Source organism: Myxine glutinosa, chromosome 3, assembly GCF_964187855.1.
Source record: "Myxine glutinosa chromosome 3, kmMyxGlut1.1, whole genome shotgun sequence".
Taxonomy (NCBI): Eukaryota; Metazoa; Chordata; class Myxini; order Myxiniformes; family Myxinidae; genus Myxine; species Myxine glutinosa.
In genome coordinates this window covers 184,813,188-184,832,912 of record NC_136263.1, presented here as the reverse complement: position 1 = coordinate 184,832,912, position 19,725 = coordinate 184,813,188, and the positions used below count along the sequence as shown (strand labels likewise).

Genomic DNA, 19,725 nt, shown 5'->3' with positions numbered 1-19,725 from the left:
CTTCAGGGTGTTTTGGGTCTTCGGGGTGCTTTTGGGTCTTCTGGGTGTTTTGGGTCTTCGTGGTGTTTTGGGTCTTCGGGGTGCTTTTGGGTCTTATGGGTGTTTTGGGTCTTCGTGGTGTTTTGGGTCTTTGGGGTGTTTGGGATCTTCGAGGTGTTTTGGGTCTTCGGGGTGTTTTGGGTCTTCGGGGGGTTTTGGGTCTTCGGGATGTTTTGGTCTTTGGGGTGTTTTGGGTCTTCGGGGTGTTTTGCGTCTTCAGGGTGTTTTGGGTCTTCTGGGTGTTTTGGGTCTTTGGGGTGTTTTGGGCCTTCTGGGTGTTTTGGGTCTTCAGGGTGTTTTGGGTCTTTGGGGTGTTTTGGGTATTCGGGGTGTTTTGGGTATTCGGGGTGCTTTTGGGTCTTCTGGGTGTTTTGGGTCTTCGTGGGGTTTTGGGTCTTTGGGGTGTTTGGGATCTTCGAGGTGTTTTGGGTCTTCGGGGTGCTTTTGGGTCTTCTGGGTGTTTTGGGTCTTCGTGGTGTTTTGGGTCTTTGGGGTGTTTGGGATCTTCGAGGTGTTTTGGGTCTTCGGGGTGTTTTGGGTCTTCGGGGTGTTTTGGGTCTTCGGGATGTTTTGGGTCTTTGGGGTGTTTTGGGCCTTCTGGGTGTTTTGGGTCTTCAGGGTGTTTTGGGTCTTTGGGGTGTTTTGGGTCTTCAGGGTGTTTTGGGTCTTCGGGGTGTTTTGGGTCTTCGCGGTGTTTTGGGTCTTTAGGGTGTTTTGGGTCTTCAGGGTGTTTTGGGTCTTCAGCGTGTTTTGGGCCTTCTGGGTGATTTGGTATTTGGGGTGTTTTGGGTCTTCGGGGTGTTTTGCGTCTTCAGCGTGTTTTGGGTCTTCTGGGTGTTTTGGGTCTTCGGGGTGTTTTGGATCTTCAGGGTGTTTTGGGTCTTCAGCGTGTTTTTGGCCTTCTGGGTGTTTTGGGTCTTTGGGGTGTTTTGGTCTTTGGGGTGTTTTGGGGTCTTCGGGGTGTTTTGCGTCTTCAGGGTGTTTTGGGTCTTCGGGGTCTTTTTGGTCTTCAGGGTATTTTGGGTCTTCGGGGTGTTTTGGGTCTTTGGGGTATTTTGGGTCTTCAGGGTGTTTTGGGTCTTCAGCGTGTTTTGGGCCTTCTGGGTGTTTTGGGTCTTCGGGGTGTTTTGGGTCTTTGGGGTGTTTTGGGTCTTCAGGGTGTTTTGGGTCTTCGGGGTGTTTTGGGTCTTCGGGGTGTTTTGGGTCTTCAGGGTGTTTTGGGTCTTCAGCGTGTTTTGGGCCTTCTGGGTGTTTTGGGTCTTCGGGGTGTTTTGGTCTTTGGGGTGTTTTGGTCTTCGGGGTGTTTTGCGTCTTCAGGGTGTTTTGGGTCTTCGGGGTGTTTTGGGTCTTCGGGGTGTTTTGGGTCTTCAGGGTGTTTTGGGTCTTCAGCGTGTTTTGGGTCTTCAGCGTGTTTTGGGTCTTCTGGGTGTTTTGGGTCTTCTGGGTGTTTTGGGTCTTCGTGGTGTTTTGGGTCTTCGTGGTGTTTTGGGTCTTTGGGGTGTTTGGGATCTTCGAGGTGTTTTGGGTCTTCGGGGTGTTTTAGGTCTTTGGGATGTTTTGGGTCTTTGGGGTGTTATGGGTCTTCAGGGTCTTTTGGTTTGCGGTCTTTTGGGTTTTTGTGTATTCAGGGTCTTTTTGAGCCTCAGGCCCTTGACGGGTATTGTGTGTCTTTGGTGTGTTTTGGGGCTTTGGGGTCTTCAGGGTATTTTGGGTCTTCAGGGGTCTTGGTGGTCTGAAGGGTCTTGGGGGAATTAAAGGGTCGTCAAACGTCTGATGGGTCTCAGCAGCCTTAATGCAATCAAGAGGGTTAATGAAGAGGGTGGTAATTTTTTTGAACAACAAGAAGAAGAAAACCTTTTCGTCGCACAGAAACAAAACGACATGACGACATACATAACCATATACGTTTGCTCTATTATAATAAGATTTCATTTTAATGTCTCCAAGTAAACAAACAAAACAATGTCCATGTATCGGTTACAATCTGCGTTGTTACAAAACACCCAAGCACCAATTACAATTTGTGAGACGGGTTTGGGACACAAGATTTTGAGGCAAGCACAAAGTTGAGGCGTTCAGGTTTTTCACGTGCAGAGTGAGCTAAATACAGGTTTGAAGGAGCTGGGGCTCCCACGTCGATCGGAAGAATGGACGCGACAAAAAGCTGGAATTCATCCGAGTTGCTTTAATCAAACCAAACACTCAGGCACTCTGAAAAGCCCGTTTATCGGGCAGCAATATACATATTATCCCGGAGCCTTTGCCCAGGAAAGGCGAGAGGGGGCGTGGCCCAGCGTCCTGGCAAGTTGAGGGCGAGCCTGCCCGGGCATGCCCGGGCGTCCCGACCGAGGCCTGGCAAGTTGAGCGCGGGCCTGCCCGGGCGTCCTGGACGAGCCCGGCATGGTGATCGCTCCGCGTCCTTGATAGGTGCAAGGCGATTGTGAAAACCCAGCGGTAGCCGCTACACACGTCCCCCCAGAATTGACATGCACCGGCAGGGTCAATTTGAGGGGGGTCCTGATGACCCGGCCGAAGCGACCCCTGGCGGGTCGTGGGAGGGGGTCCGGTGTGGTGGTGGGCGGTCGAGTGGGGGGCACCGTGGACGGGGGGCGGCCTCGCCGCGGCGGAAGGGCCACCCGTGGTGGGTGGTCGACGTCCACGTGCGCCGGCTTGAGGCGGTCCACCGCAATCCGGTCCGACCTGCCGCCGATGTCGATGTCGATGACGAACGACTTGTCGTCCCGTCGCAGCACCCGGAAGGGCCCGTCGTACGGCGGCCGGAGTGGCCCCCGATGTGCGTCGTGACGCACAAAAACATACTCCGCTGTGCGAAGTGCTGGGGGGACGTAGGACTGGGGGTCACCCTGGTGGGATGTTGGCACGGGGGCAAACCGTCGGGCGGCCTCCTGGAGGTCCGAGCGCTGGTGAGCTGCGGACCAGGGACTGGTAGCGTCGGGCACGAATTCGCCCGGGACGAGTAGCGCCTGGCCATAGACAAGCTCGGCGGTGGATGCCTGGAGGTCCTCCTTGGGGGCCGTGCGGAGGCCCAAAAGGACCCACGGCAGCCGGTCGGCCCAACCGCCGTCTTGAAGACCGGCCATGAGCGCGGCCTTCATGGAGCGGTGGAATCGCTCGCACAACCCGTTTGCTTGGGGGTGGTAGGCCGTAGTACGGTGGAGCTTGACCCCCAGGTTGCGGGCGACCGTGCCCCACAGCTCGGAGGTGAACTGTGGTCCGCGGTCTGACGAGATGTCCACCGGTGCGCCGAAGCGGGCGACCCAGGTGGCGATGAAAGCCTGCGCCACGTCAGCGGTGGTGGTGGAGACGAGGGGAACGGCCTCCGGCCACCTGGTGGTCCTGTCCACCATGGTGAGCAGGTGTGTGAACCCCCGTGACGGGGGGAGGGGGCCCACCAGATCCACGTTGACGTGGTCGAAACGTCGTTCGGGCACGGTGAAAGGTGCCAGCGGGGCCTGGGTGTGTCGGTCGACCTTGGCCTGTTGGCAGGCCATGCAGGTGCTGGTCCAATCGCGGACGTCCCGACGAAGGCCGTGCCAGACGAATCGCGCCGACACCAGCTTCTGGGAAGCTTTCCGGCCCGGGTGGGAAAGGCCGTGGAGGGAGGCGAAGATGCGGCGTTGCCAGGTGACGGGCACGATGGGGCGAGGCTGGCCTTGGGAGACGTCGCAGAGCAGGACAGTGTCCACTAAGGGGATGTCGGACAGGCGGAGGCCCGTGTCCGCCGCCCGGAGGGCTTGCACCGTGGTGTCGGTGGTTTGGTCCGCCGCCATAAGCGCAAAGTCCACGCCCAGGTGGACCGCGTTCGCGCTGGCCCGGGAAAGACAGTCGGCCACGGCGTTGTTTTTGCCGGCGACGTGCCGGATGTCCGTGGTAAACTCCGACACGGCGGAGAGGTGGCGCTGTTGGCGGGCCGACCACGGCTCCGTGACCTTGTCCATGGCGTAAACCAACGGCTTGTGGTCGACGAACGCCGTGAAAGGTCGGCCCTCCAGGAGGTGGCGGAAATGGCGGACGGCCAGGTGTAGACCGAGGAGCTCCTGGTCAAACGTGCTGTATTTGAGCTCGTTCGGCCGGAGCTGCCGGCTGAAAAAAGCGAGTGGCTGCCAAACCCCGTTCACCCATTGCTCATGTACGGCGCCCACCGCGTAGTCGGAGGCATCCGTGGTGAGGGCGATGGGAGCGTTGAGCACCGGGTGAGCGAGCAGTGTTGCGTCGGCGAGGGCCCGCTTTGAGCTTTGGAAGGCCGCATCTATTGCTGCGGACCAGGCGATGTCGTGTTTGGCCGGCTTGCCCCGGAGGGCTTCGTAGAGGGGCCGCATGAGTTGAGCAGCGCGGGGCACGAAGCGGTGATAAAAATTCACCATTCCCAGGAATTCCTGCAGGGCCTTTATGGTGCGGGGACGCGGGAATGTGGTGATGGCCTCGACCTTGGTTGGCAGCGGCATGGCCCCGTTCTTGGTGATGTGGTGGCCCAAAAAATCAACGGCCGTCGTGCCGAAGTGGCATTTGGCCGGGTTGACGATGAGGCCGTGCTCGCTGAGGCGCCCGAACAGTGTTCGGAGGTGGAGGAGGTGCTCGGCCCGGGACGTGCTGACAACGAGGATGTCGTCCAGGTAAACGAAAAGGAACGGCAGGTCACGCAGCACGCCGTCCATCAAGCGCTGGAACACCTGAGCCGCGTTCTTGAGACCAAACGGCATCCGCAAGAATTCGAATAAGCCGAACGGCGTGATGACTGCCATTTTAGGGACGTCGGCCGCCCTGACAGGTACCTGGTGATATCCCCGTATGAGATCAATTTTCGAAAAAATGACCCGTCCCGCCAGACGGGCGGAGAAGTCTTGGATATGCGGGATCGGGTACCTGTCGGGGGTGGTAGCGTCATTGAGACGGCGGGAGTCGCCACACAGGCGCCATCCACCCCCCGGCTTTGGCACGATGTGCAGTGGCGAGGCCCACGCGCTATCGGAGCGCCGCACAATGCCGAGGTGCTCCAACGCATCGAATTCGGCCTTCGCCACGGCGAGCTTGGCTGGGTCGAGGCGGCGGGCCCTGGCATAGACCGGCAGGCCCGTGGTTGGTATGGGGTGCTCGATCCCATGCCGTACTGCGACGGCCGAAAACGTCGGCCGCGTGAGGGCCGGGAACTCCGTGAGCAGGCGAGCAAACTCGTTCGCCGCCGGGACGGCGCATGCCAGCTCGGTCGGCACGGAGCTGCTCAATGTGCATACCAGGGAGCTGAAGGTTTCGGCGTTGATTAAACGACGCCGTTGGACGTCCACCAGCAGTCCGTGTGCGCAGAGGAAGTCGGCGCCTAGCAGAGCCATGGGCACGTTTGCGGTTACAAACGTCCAAGCAAAGCGTTGGCCGCCGAAGCAGAGGGTGACGTTGCGCGGGCCGAAGGTGTGGATGGTCGATCCGTTGGCCGCAACCAAGGAGGGGCCGCAAACCGCGGATTGCCTGTCCTGGTCAGAGGCGGGTATGACGCTCAGTTGGGCGCCGGTGTCGCACAGGAAGCGCCGTCCGGACGCTTTATCCGTGATGAACAGTAAGTTGCCCGTGTGGCCGGCGCTCATGGCTGGTAATGAACGCCGGCCCGGCCGTTTCCCGGCCTGCCGAAGGTGCACGGGGGTCGGCATGTCCGGGCCTTCTGTCCGAACCTGGCATGATAGTAACACCACGCTTGGTCAGGTGGAGGCCCCGGTCGTCGTGCTGGAGGTGGTCGGCTCGGTGTAGCGGCCGCCAATTGCGTCGGCAGTTCGGTCGTCGACCGTGCCGGGTGCTCGGGCGCCATGGGTGTTGCGTCGGACGGCGGTGGGTCCTATGTCGCCGCTGCGATGCGCTGTCCTGCGGCGGAGATCTTGTCGGCTTCTCTGGCAAGGGCCCGGGGATCTGTGATCGTCGTGCTTGCCAGGGCGAGGTGTACCGGGTTAGGCAGCTGACAGAGGAACAGCTCCCGGAACAGGAATGCCGGAGAGTGCTCGCCGAGCAGTGAAAGCATGTAGTCCATTCGCTCGGAAGGGCGCGTGTCGCCGAGCTCGGGCAGGTCGAGCAGGCGCCGTGCGCGCTCCGCCGATGGGAGGGCGAAAGCGTCGAGGAGAAGCTTCTTAATCGCGCCGTATTTGTCAGCGGCTGGCGGGCTCTCGAGGAGGCTCAGGGCGCGGGCCGCGGTGGCCGAACCGAGCGCTGCTACCACATGGTGGAAGCGGGTGTCGTCGGCCGTGATGCCTCGCAGGGCGCACAGGGAATCCGCCTGTGCGAACCAAACCGCCGCGTGAGCCTCCCAGAAGGTAGGCAGTTTAAGGGCGACTGCCGTGTCCATGTCGGTAGGTCACCAATGAAGGAGCTGGGGCTCCCACGTCGATCGGAAGAATGGACGTGACAAAAAGCTGGAATTCATCCGAGTTGCTTTAATCAAACCAAACACTCAGGCACTCTGAAAAGCCCGTTTATCGGGCAGCAATATATATACATATTATCCCGGAGCGTTTGCCCAGGAAAGGCGAGAGGGGGCGTGGCCCATCGTCCTGGCTGCGGCCTGGCAAGTTGAGGGCGAGCCTGCCCGGGCATGCCCGGGCGTCCCGACCGAGGCCTGGCAAGTTGAGCGCGGGCCTGCCCGGGCGTCCTGGACGAGCCCGGCATGGTGATCGCTCCGCGTCCTTGATAGGTGCAAGGCGATTGTGAAAACCCAGCGGTAGCCGCTACAGGTTAAACTTAAATACCTGTATTTTCACCTGCGGCTGCAGATACTGGCAATAAAGGGCGTTTTTTAAATTTTTACCTCTCGAAACTGCTTACCTTTAAAAAAGAGCATCCTCCTTATCTGATGACGTGCTGTATATTATTTCCCTCCGCCTCTAAATCTCAATACGCCCTTGCATTATACATTTTCGGACTTTCCGTGTTCATGCCTTTAACCCTCGACTAATGTAAGGTGTGATACCTAAAGTGAAACATCGTATCATAACGTTGATTTCAAAAGAATCCTCGAGTCCATCAATGATTGATAAAGTCATCAACAGGAAGCTGCAGGTACCATCTTGGAAGAAAACAGGTAAACATAATAGCGCTTTTAAATGTGACCGACCTGTTCACACAAAAAGATTTTACTCCTAAATAATGGAAACATCTCTCAAGGTGTTTCAAATGTAAAGATCCAGTGATGATAGAACATGCTACGTTTGTGAAAAGTTCGTAATTCTTGTCAATCATTAGTTATTGTTGGAGTTGGAACGAGTCCCGGCAGGTGTACGGTAGAAATAACACACTTAACATTATTGAGGTTTCTACTCTGCATTCAATTTCTCACTCGACTGTAAATATTGGATTGGTGTTTCGCGGGCATGCTGTTGTCTAACTACCAAGTGTGCTGTCCCTCGGAATGATTTTAAGCCGGATGTCTGGACTGCTCGTATTTCTTGTCAGACGTCAAAGATCCCATTCAAACTTTTTTGAGGCACTTACTTTGCAAGAGTGAGAGGCTCCTGGAAGCGCATGGCACAGCTGACTTTTTTTTATTTTTTTTGTATACAAGATCGAGGCTCGTGAAAGAGCTAACATTAATCACACAAAAAGTGAAACCGACACATGAAACACAAAATAAGGGGAGTGGTAGACAAGATTGGGAGAGAGGGGTAAGTACACATAACATGTAACCCCTCACTCCTTTCCATCTGACACTCTCCTCTCTCCACCCTCACGCCTCCCCAATCCCACTCCTCCTCACACTCTCCTCCAATCGCCTCACTCTCCGGCCTCCGCTCCAGTCGCCGAAGAAGAAGAAGACGTTTTGTCGCATATAAACATCACGACATGACGACATACATAACCATATACGTTTGCTCTATTATAATAATATTTTATTTTAATAGCTCTAAGTAAACAAACAAAAGAATATCCATGTATCGGTTACACTCTGCGTTGTTAAAAAAACACCCAAGCACCAATTACAATTTGTTAGCTGTGAGTAAAAACTCACTCACATTATTAATTCTTCCAATCACAAGGAAGTCCTGAACAAGGACGTCCACACGAGCAATTCTATTCTGACCTCTGACTGCCGACAAAACATGTACATCAGTGTAATATGAAGTCTTCAAACTTACACTTCATTCATCAAACATTGACTCAAATATATTGATCATGCAATCACACACATCTTATCTCATACACCTGTTTTCGCCATCACCCGCACCAATCCTATACGAGTAAAAGGTGTATCCCTCACCACATCTCAGTTTCTGCTATATTTACCTTTGACTGATCTGATGCTTTCATGACATCATTCACTTCATCCCCAACATCAGACACACCACATTTTTGCACAAATACAAATTCAACCGCTCTCTTCACCGTAATCTTAATCACCAAATGTCCGTCCGTCTGTCTGCCCGTCCGTCCGTCCGTTCGAAGGTACCGCAAAAACGGCTGAACTGATCGCAATGATATTTTGGGTGGGTAAACCTGGGATCCGCTGGAGTAAAATAGGCCATTGAAGGAGTCCGGGCTCCAGCAGAATACAGACAAAAGGATGGCAAGGCACAAACTCGTCCGAGAAGATATTTATTCGTAAAACCAACTCGGGAACATTGAAAAGCCCGTTTATCGGGCTGCCTTATAAAGCACAACCAGAAACCGAAAGCCACGCCTCTCAAGCGAGGCGTGCTTCGGTTGTGACGTGATCAACAGGTGTAGCTGATTATACCCGCACGCGCGGCACGCTTTGGTGGTCACGTGACCAGCCACTCTGGCGCCGTGGATCACCGCCGGTGACGTCACCGGCTGGAGCAAGGAGATTCTGATGCTGGTCTTGCTTGGGGGACCCATGGGTCGCTACACACGCCCCCCCAGAATGGACTTGGTCCAGGGAGGTCAACCTGAGGGGGGTCCGGATGATCCGACCAAAACGACCCCTGGCCGGTCACGGGGGGGGGGGGGGGGGGGATCCGGTGTGGTGGTGGATGGTCGGACGGGGGGTGTAGTGGACGGGGGGTGGCCGCACCGCGGTGGTAGAGCCAGCCGTGGCGGTTGGCCGACGTCCATGTGGGAGGTTTTATGCGGTCCAGCGAGATCCGGTGCGCCCGGCCGCCGATGCTGACGATGAAGGACTTGTTGTCCCGGCCTAGGACCCGGAAGGGTCCGTCGTAAGGTGGCCGGAGCGGCCCACGGTGCACGTCATGGCGCACAAAGACGTACTCCGCCGTGCGGAGTGCTGGGGGGACGTAGGAGTGGGGGTCGCCATGGCGGGACGTTGGCACCGGGGCGAAACGTTGAGCGGCCTCCTGGAAGTCCGTGCGCTGGCGCGCGGCGGACCAGGGGCTGGTGGCATCGGGCACGAACTCGCCCGGGACGCGGAGAGTCTGGCCGTACACCAGCTCGGCGGTGGACGCCTGGAGGTCCTCCTTGGGGGCCGTGCGGAGGCCCAAAAGGACCCAAGGGAGCCGGTCGGCCCACCCGTCGTCCTGGAGGCCGGCCATGAGTGCGGCCTTCATGGAGCGGTGAAACCCCTCACACAACCCGTTGGCTTGGGGGTGGTAGGCCGTGGTGCGGTGCAGAGTGACTCCCAACGAGCGGGCGACCACGCCCCAAAGTTCGGACGTGAACTGTGGGCCGCGGTCGGACGAGATGTCCGCCGGTGCGCCGAAGCGCGTGACCCAGGTGGCGATGAACGCCTGCGCCACGTCGGCGGTGGTGGTGGAGGTGAGGGGCACGGCCTCCGGCCACCTGGTGGTCCTGTCCACCATGGTGAGCAGGTGGGTGAACCCCCGCGATGGGGGCAGGGGACCCACCAGGTCCACGTGGACGTGGTCGAAACGCCGCTCTTGCACGGTGAAAGGAGCCAACGGAGCCAGAATGTGACGGTGGACCTTGGCCCGCTGGCAGGCTGTGCAGGCGTTGGCCCATTCGCGGATGTCCCGTTGCAACCCGTGCCAGATGAAGCGTGCCGACACCTGCTTCTGGGACGCCTTCCGGCCTGGGTGCGAGAGGTCGTGGAGGGAAGCGAAAATGCGGCGCCGCCAGGACACCGGCACGACGGGGCGCGGTCGGCCCTGGGAGACGTCGCAAAGCAGGACCATGCCGGCGAAGGGGACTTCAGCCTAGCAGAGGCCCGTGTCTGCCACCCTGAGCGCCTGCACCGTGCCGTCGGTGTCCTGGTCCGTCGCCATCAGGGCGAAATCCATGCCGAGGTGGACGGCATTGGCGCCGGCCCGAGAAAGGCAGTCGGCCACAGTGTTGTCTTTCCCGGCGACGTGCCGGATGTCCGTGGTGTATTCCGACACGGCAGAGAGGTGGCGCTGCTGGCGGGCCGACCACGGCTCCGTGACCTTGGCCATTGCGAAAATCAATGGCTTGTGGTCGACAAAGGCCGTGAATGGGCGGCCCTCCAGGAGGTGGCGAAAATGGCGGATGGCCAGGTACAGCCCGAGGAGCTTGCGGTCGAACGTGCTGTACTTCAGCTCGTTGGGCAGGAGTTGCTGGCTGAAGAACGCAAGCGGCTGCCAGGCCCCGTTCACCCGTTGTTCATGGACCGCGCCCATGGCATAGTCGGAGGCATCCGTGGTGAGGGCGATGGGGGCATGGGGTACCGGGTGGGCCAGCAGCGTGGCATTGGCGAGGGCCCGTTTCGCGCCGGCAAAAGCCGCGTCCATGTCCGTGGACCAGACGACATCGTGCTTTGCCGGCTGGCCTCGGAGGGCGGCGTACAAGGGCCGCATGAGTTGCGCCGCTCGGGGCACGAAGCAGTGGTAGAAGTTCACCATCACAAGGAACTCTTGCAGCGCCTTGACGGAGCGGGGGCGCGGGAAAGCGGCGATGGCCTCGACTTTGGCCGGCAGCGGCATAGCGCCGTTCCGGGTGATGCGGTGGCCCAAAAAGTCGATCGTCGCCGCACCAAAGTGACATTTGGCCGGGTTGACAATCAAGCCGTGCTCGCTGAGGCGGCCGAAGAGCGTCCGGAGGTGGAGGAGGTGCTCGGCTCTGGACGTACTGGTGACGAGGATGTCGTCCAGGTAGGTGAAGAGGAATGGCAGGTCGGGCAGCACGCCGTCCATCAGGCGCTGGAATGCCTGCGCCGCGTTTTTGAGGCCGAAGGGCATCCGGAGGAACTCGAAGAGGCCGAAAGGTGTGATCACGGCCGTCTTCGGGATGTCGGCCGGGCAGACGGGCACCTGGTGGTACCCCCGAATCAGGTCCACTTTAGAAAAAATGGTCCGCCCCGCCAACCGGGCGGAAAAATCCTGGATGTGCGGGTCGGGGTACCTGTCGGGGGTAGTGGTGTCGTTGAGGCGGCGGTAGTTGCCGCATGGCCGCCATCCGCCCCCCGGCTTCGGGACGATGTGCAACGGCGGGGCCCAGGCGCTGCCGGAGCGCCGTACGATGCCGAGGCGCTCCAGCGCCGTGAACTCGGCCTTGGTGATGGCGAGTTTGGCGGGGTCGAGACGGCGAGCCCGGGCGTACACCGGCGAGCCCGTAGTGGGGATGTGATGCTCGATGCCGTGCCTCACCGCGACGGCCGAAAACGTCGGCCGCGTGAGGGCCGGGAACTCTGTGAGGAGACGTGCGAAGTCGTCCGCCAATGGGAGGGCGCAGGAAAACTCGGTGGGTGCGGCCCGGCTCAAGGCGCACGCCAGGGAGCTGAAAGTCTCGGCGTTGACGAGACGCCGGTGTTTCACGTCTACCAGCAGCCCGTGGGCGCACAAGAAATCGGCCCCGAGCAAAGCCATGGGGATGTCCGCCGTCACGAACTCCCAGTGAAAGAGCTGGCTGCCGAAGCGGAGGGCGACGGTGCGTGGGCCGAAAGTGCGGATGGCGGAGCCGTTGGCTGCGACCAATGGGGGGCCCACAGACGGCGGCCCGCCTGTCCTCCGCCGAAGCGGGAATGATGCTCAGCTGGGCGCCGGTGTCGCAGAGGAAGCGCTGCCCCGACGCTCGGTCCGCGATGAACAGCAGGTTTCCGGAACCGCCAGCGTTCATTGCTGGGAGGGAACGCCGGCTCGCCCGTTTCCCGACTTGCCGAACGTGCACGGGGGTCGGCATGATCAGGCCTACCGCCCGAACCTGGCATGGAAATAGCACCAGGCCGGGTCCGGCGGGGGCTCCGGTCGACGCGTCAGGACCGGGCGACGCGGCGTCGCCGCTGCCAGTCGTGCCGGCCCGGCGGTCTCCGGGAAGGAGACTGCGTCGCGGGCATCGGGCGGGTGGGCAGGAAGGCTCCCGGCCGCCACCCCGACGAGCTGGCTCGCCGCTCCGGCGAGCTGGCTTGCCGAAGCGATCTTGTCGGCCTCCTTGGCGAGGTCGCGGGGGTTTACGATGGTCGTACCTGCCAGGGCGACCCGTACCGGAGCCGGGAGCTGGCGAAGAAAGAGCTCCTGAAACAGGAAATCCGAGGGGTGCTCGCCGAGCAACGCGAGCATGTAGTCCATGCGCTCGGACGGGCGCGTATCGCCGAGCTCAGGTAGGTCGAGCAGGCATCGTGCACGCTCAGCCAGGGAAAGGGCGAACGCGCCCAGCAGAAGTGCCTTGATGGTGTCGTACTTGCCGTCAGCGGGCGGGTTCTGGAGGAAGCTCAGGCAGCGGGTGGCGGTCGCGGAGCCGAGCGCGGCGACCATGTAATGGTAGTGTGTGGCGTCCTCCGTGATGCCACGCAGGGCTAACTGGGAGTCCGCCTGCGCGAACCAGACGGCGGCATGTGCTTCCCAGAAGGTGGGCGGCTTGACGGACACTGCGGTGTCCATTGCCGTGTTGCAAATTCGGGGTCACCAGTGAAGGAGTCCGGGTTCCAGCAGAATACGGACAAAAGGATGGCAAGGCACAAACTCGTCCGAGAAGATATTTATTCGTAAAACCAACTCGTGAACACTGAAAAGCCCGTGTTTCGGGCTGCCTTATAAAGCAAAACCAGAAACCGAAACCGAAACCGAAAGCCACGCCTCTCAAGCGAGGCGTGCTTCGGTGGTCACGTGATCAACAGGTGTAGCTGATTATACCCGCACGCACGGCATGCTTTGGTGGTCAGGTGACCAGCCACTCTGGCGCCGTGGATCCCCGCCGGTGACGTCACCGGCTGGAGCAAGGAGATTCTGATGCTGGTCTTGCTTGGGGGACCCATGGGTCGCTACACCATATTGTTTGTCCAATTTCAGCTTTGGTCTCCAGCATTCTCAGGTTTGGACTCCCGCATAACGTTCGCTTCGCATCGCAATGACGGAGAGCACCAACATGGCGGCTGTTAGATCAACGTTATGTACATCTGATTACTTGATAAACGTACCAGAGAAAACAAATCGTTTGGGCAATGGGCTCTCCAATATTCCATGTGTTCACGGTTTGAATAACGTAACGTAACGTTTGTGACGATGTTTTCATTGTGACGATGTTGTGACGATGTTTGTGTTCACGGTCGTGTCTGACGTGACGGTGTGAACGTAATTTAGTAATGTTTTTCGTTTTTATTTTCGTAATCGTTTAACCTTCTGGAGTCTACAAGCCGAATTTATCGGCTCCAACAGCATTCAAATTCAAATATAGTAGACTCCAGAGGGTTAATGAACGATTAATGTTTAATAAACGTTTAATAAGCGTAAGAATAATGATTAATGATCATTAAATGAATGAATGAATGAATGTGGTGAATAATGCCATGGCGTCGCGTTGGCAGCAGTGACAAAATACGTATAACTGTTTGCCAAGAACTTCAAAGAGAGAAAAGGAACTTTTATCAGCAATGTCGTCTATCCTGAAATTCGAAGCTGAAGAAGAGGTTTTGACGTTCTGGCGTTTGAATCATTCCATTTTTTTCCTAAAGAAAAGCGGAGCCGACCGACAGTTGATATCACGATTTGAAACACGATGGAATAATATTTACCGATATGAACAGTGATGTGGTATTTTTATTGCAATTCTAAAAATACTGTTTAGATTTTGATGATTTGCTTGTGATATTTCACGGATGTTTATATAAATCGATAAATAATCATTTGCGCCTCCCAATTGAAGCCCCGCCCTGAGGGCGGGTACCGTTGCCAGTAAGATAAAAAGCAATGAAATATAGTGAAACATGTTTTTTTGTTTGCATGTTTATTGCACGCCTCTTTATTAGTATTCGAGAACAAAATGTGAAAAAAATTACATGACTCAACAATACTTTAAGAATAGACAGTGAGGACATTTTGTACAATTTCGTGTGCATGTGCATACTTGTGGTTTCTCAAATTCCTTGAGACCTGTGAAATGGGTTTCGTTACAAGAACTATGAAAGGGTAGAACTGGGTACACTTTTCAAGCATTAAACCAGAAGCATCTGATCTGCCGGTCATTGTTGGTCATTTAAAACCAGAAGCATCTGATCTGACGGTCATTGTTTTTTTGTTTTTTTGGGGGGGGTGTTTTTTGTATACAAGATCGAGGCTCGTGAAAGAGCTAACATTAATCACACAAAAAGTCAAACCGACACATAAAACACAAAAATAAGGGGAGCGGTAGACAAGTTGGGTAGAGAGGGGGAAGGACACAAACACAACATTTTAGAGCAGGGACATCGGGAGAAATGTGGGAGGGGGAGGGCTTGGGGGGAGGTGGGAGAGGTATAAAACAAATGGACACTGCTTGGACTTCCAAGAAAGAGGTTGGTATTTCAAAAAGATTGTATCTGGGGTGTATTAATGGGGGTAGAAAATATCAAGGTTTTGGATGGAGGAAGATAAGAGATGATGAACAGCTGTTTTAAAGACCTGCATGGAGGAGGGGGATTGAAGAGAATGAGGGAGTTTGTTAAAGATGCGGGAGAAAAGAAGAATGAGAGAGTGAAGGTGAGCAGAGAGTCTTGATTTTGGCAGTTTCACCAGAAGAGGTCTGCTGGCAGACCTTGTGTAACCCGAAGGAATATTTGGAAGACAGAGCACAGACAGACCAGGGGGAGCTTGGCCGGAGAGGAGTCAGTAGAGGACAGAAAGACGACCAACCTGCCTGCAGTGAGCGAGTGAAAGGCCTTCTGAATCAGCTTCATCGCGGGAGATTCCAATGATTCTGAAAGGCTTGGTTTCTACAGCGTGAAGCCGAGCTCTGTGTGAGGCAGGAGCACCAGCCCAGAGGGGAAAGCAGTACTCCGTTGAGCTGCAGATGAAAGCCTTGTATGTGGTGAGGAGCTCTGGTGTGCCAAGGAAGGACTTCGCACGACGGAGGATGCCCAGTCGGGGACTGGCTTTGGAGGCCAGCTTAGACATGTGGTTTTCCCAGGAAAGATCATGGCAGATCGTGAGACCCAAAAGCTTGAGTGACAGAACTTCTTCGAGATGATTGTTGAGAAAGTAGATGGTAGGGTTGTCCAAACGGTCTTTTCTGAGAGACAAAGTGAGAGTGTGAGATTTGTGAGGATTGAAAGACATGTTCCACTTGGTTGACCAGTCTGTGATTTTGTCCAGGTCTGCAGAGAGTGAAGAGGCAGCAGACTGCCGATCTGAGGGATGAGGAATGGAGCGGCAGAGAGTGGAATCATCAGCAAAGAGATAGAGAGTACTTTCCGGAGAGTCGGAGATATCATTGATGAAGACCAGAAAAAGCACAGGGCCCAGAACACTGCCTTGAGAAACTCCAGCCTGAACAGGAAGGGGAGATGAGAGAAATCCATTCAGGGCCGTACGTTGACTGCTTCCGGTGAGGAAGTCCGCAAGCCATGCATGGAGGTTTCCATGGATACCATAGGATGAGAGTTTGGTGAGCAGAGCGGGGTGCCAGACCGTATCGAAGGCACGTGATTTTACAAAGGAGACATCTCTGATTTCCTGTTTGGCTTTGAGGACCTCCATCCCTTGTTGAGACAGCAGGAGCAGCATGTCCAGAGTAGAATGACCTGGTCTAAATCCACATTGATGATCAGAGATCAAGCCATTAGAGAAGAGGATGGATTTGATATCAGAAGCGATTATGGATTCCATGACTTTGCTGATAATTGGGAGCATGCCGATTGGAGAAGAGGAAGGATTTGATATCAGAAGCGATTATGGATTCCATGACTTTGCTGATAATTGGGAGCAGGCTGATTGGTCTGGAGTTGCAAGGATCTGTTTTTGGATCTTTCTTATGTAAAGCGGTGATGTTGGCTGATTTCCAAGCAGATGGCAGATGACCTTGAGCAAAAGAGAGGGTGAAAATTACAGAGAAAGGGTGATATCGAGCGGCAGACCAGGATTTTAGTACCCATGGGCTAATGCCGTCTGGTCCAGTTGCAGAATCAGAGTCGAGGATTGACAGAAACTTCTCCACCTTGTCAGGAGAGAAGGAAACAGAGTCCAGGAATAGTTGGGTTCGACTGGGTAAGGTGGGTACAGAGAGAGACGGGTTGGGGACACAATAATTTAAGGCAAACACAAAGTTGAGGCGTCCAGGTTTTTCACGTTCAGAGTGAGCTAAATACAGGTTAAACTTAAATAGCTGTATTTTCACCTGCAGCTGCAGGTGTTGACAATGAAGGGCGTTTTTAATTTTAATTTTTAACTCTCGAAACTGCCTCCCTTTTAAAAAGAAGAATCCTCCTTATTTGAAGATATGTTGTGTAATTTCCCTCCGCCTATAAATCTCAATACGCCCTTGTATTATACATTTTAGGACTTTCCGTGTTCATGCCTTTAACCCTCGACTAATGTAAGGTGTGAAACCTAAAGGGAAACATCGTATCATAACGTTGATTTCAAAAGAATCCTCGAGTCCATCAATGATGGATAACGTCATCAACAGGAAACTGCAGGTACCGTCTTGGAAGAAAACAGGTAAACATAATAGCGCTTTTAAATGTGACCGACCTGTTCACACAAAAAATATTTTACTCTTAAATAATGGAAACATCTCTCAAGGTGTTTCAAATATAAACATCCAGTGATGATAGAACATGCTACGTTTGTGAAAAGTTCGTAATTCTTGTCAATCATTAGTTCTTGTTGGAGTTGGAACGAGTCCCGGCAGGTGTACGGTAGAAATAACACACTTAACATTATTGAGGTTTCTACTCTGCATTCAATTTCTCACTCGACTATAAATATTGGATTGGTGTTTCGCAGGCATGCTGTTGTCTAACTACCAAGTGTGTTGTCCTGTCTCTCGGATTGATGTTAAGCCGGATGTCCGGTCTGCTCGTATTTCTTGTTGGACGTTAAAGATCCCATTCAAACTTTTTTCAGGCACCTTCTTTGCAAGAGCGAGGCTCATGGAAGCGCATGGTAAAACTGACATTGAGACAAACATCAAGAGAATGAACAAACAGGAAACGAGGAGAGGGAAAGAGATAAGTGGGTTCGTTTGAAGATCATTACGAAGTATGCAGTGAGTGAGGATGTGGTACACATCAAAATCGAGTCGATTCGTTCTTGTCACACAACCAACCTATCCACCAAGTTTCGTCCAAATCCGTCCATAACTTTTTGAGATATCGTGCTATATATCAGTTTTAGCCCGATCTCCAAATGGTGAAGAATCACATAAAAATTAAATAATTCGCGTTTCCGAATCCACATGTAAATCTTCACCAACATCGAGTTGATTCGGTCTTGTCACACAACCAACCTGTCCACCAAGTGTCGTCCAAATCCGTCCATAACTTTTTTTTTGGCCCCATCTCCCAATGGTGAAGAATCACCTAAAAATCAGAGTAGCCGGATGTTCACCAAAATCTTATGTCCGGTCTGCTCGTATTTCTTGTTGGACGTTAAAGATCCCATTCAAACGTTTTTGAGAATATGCTACCTCTATACGCTACCTCTCTGCCAAATTTCGTCGGAATACCTCCCCAAATTTTCGAGATATTTTGTTCACGAACAAACAAACAGACAAATAAAAAAATCACTCGTAGAGCGACACTTGGCAATATAGAACAAAGTATAATGGCACTCAGTGGAGCATCCTTTTGACCTCACAAATAATTGGTGGTTGAATTCTGTGACATGATTCGCAAATTGTCTTCAAATTTTAAGTTAATAGGATGAAAATTGACAATCTTAGAAATCTGACCTATGTTGACGTTTTGACCTATGTTGACCTGAAAAATAGTTGCTCCTTGAGTTCAGTTAACCGATATACAAATGCTATTCAAACTTCAAGTCAATCGGATGAAAATTGAGGATTTTAGAAACTTGGAAAGGTTGATGACCTTTGGCCTATGGTGACCCTTTGGCCTATGCTGATCGCAAAAACAATTGGCGGTTGAATTCAGTTTGCTGATATGAAAATCCTATTCAAATTTCAAGTCAATCGGATGAAAATTGAGGATTTTAGGAATTTGAAAAAATGGTTGACCTTTGGCCTATGTTGACCTTATTACCTATGCTGACCTAAAAATAGTTGGAGGTTGAATTTAGTTAGCTGATCTGAAAATCTTATTGAAATTTCAAGTCAGTCGGATGAAAACAGGAGGATTTTAGAATTTTGAAACTGTTGTTGACCTTTTGGCCTATGTTGACCTTTTGGCCGAAGTTGATCTCAAGAATAGTTGTTGATAAAATTCGGTAAACTGATATGTAAGACCTATTCAAATTTCAAGTCATTCGGATGAAAATTGAAGATTTTAGAAATTTGAAGAAAAGTGGTTGACCTTTGGCCTCTTTGATTACCTTTTGACCTTTTGTCCTAAAAAATAAATAGGATTCTGTCAGACCACCAACTTTACCGTTTGGTAATGTTTCGTGAAGATCAGTTTAAAATTGTGACCTGCAGGCAAATATAAGTGAGCGGACAGACAAACACACAAGCAAACACACAAACACAAACACACACATAAACACACACACAAAACACACACACACACACACAAACAAAAAAAACACACACACAAACACAAACACAAACACACACACAGACACACAGACGCAGACCCACACACACACACACACACACACACACACACACACACACACACACACACACACACACACACACACACACACACACACACACACACACACACTGGAGTGATCAACATACTTGCCAAAACAAAAAAAATTTGTCAAGTAATGAAAAATCACTCAAAGAGCGACACATTGAAAACGAGAACAAAGGAAAATGGCACTCGTAAGAGCATCCTTTTGAGCTCACAAATAATTGGTGGTTGAATTATGTGACCTGATATATAAATTGTCTACAAATTAAGTTAATTGAATGAAAATTGACAATTTTAGAAATTCGGCCTATGTTGAACTTTTGGCCTATGTTGAACCCAAAAATAGTTCGTGGTTGGTTTCAGTCAGCTGATATGCAAATACTATTCAGATATCAAGTCAATCAGATGAAAATTGAGAATTTTAGAAATATGACATAAGTGGTTGACCTAAGGGGGTTCGGCCTAAGTAGCAGGAAAATTGGGGTTCTGAAGAATGAAGGAGTGAAGGTGAGCAGAGAGTCTTGATTTTGGCAGTTTCAACAGAAGAGGGTTGCTGGCAGATCTTGTGCGACCTGCAGGAATATTTGGGGGACAGAGCCCAGAGAGAGCTGGGGGAGCAAGGCCGGAGAGGAGTCGGTAGTAGACGGAAAGACCACCAACCTACCTGCGGTGAGTAAGTGAAAGGCCCTCAGAGTTTGCTTCATCGCGGCAGATTCCAATGATTATGAAAGTTTGGTGTCTACAGCGTGAAGCCGAGCTGTGTGAGGCAGGAGCACCATCCCAGAGGGGAAAGCAGTACTCCA

General features: G+C 53.5%; 1 protein-coding gene across 2 annotated transcripts in view; it reads left to right on the top strand.

Annotated features, from left to right (window-relative positions):
- Nucleotides 1-6,962: 6,962 nt before the first annotated feature.
- The window catches only part of LOC137417150 (uncharacterized), a 57,917-nt gene continuing 45,154 nt past the window's right edge, over nucleotides 6,963-19,725 (top strand). Inside the window, exon 1 of one of the 2 annotated variants that reach the window (XM_068102944.2) lies at nucleotides 6,963-7,114. In XM_068102944.2, coding sequence (XP_067959045.2) covers nucleotides 7,060-7,114 — 55 coding nt within the window. In that variant the 5' untranslated portion in view covers nucleotides 6,963-7,059. Of the gene's footprint in view, nucleotides 7,115-15,976; nucleotides 16,824-19,725 lie in introns of those variants that run through there. The other variant, XR_013622909.1, reaches the window with a different exon arrangement.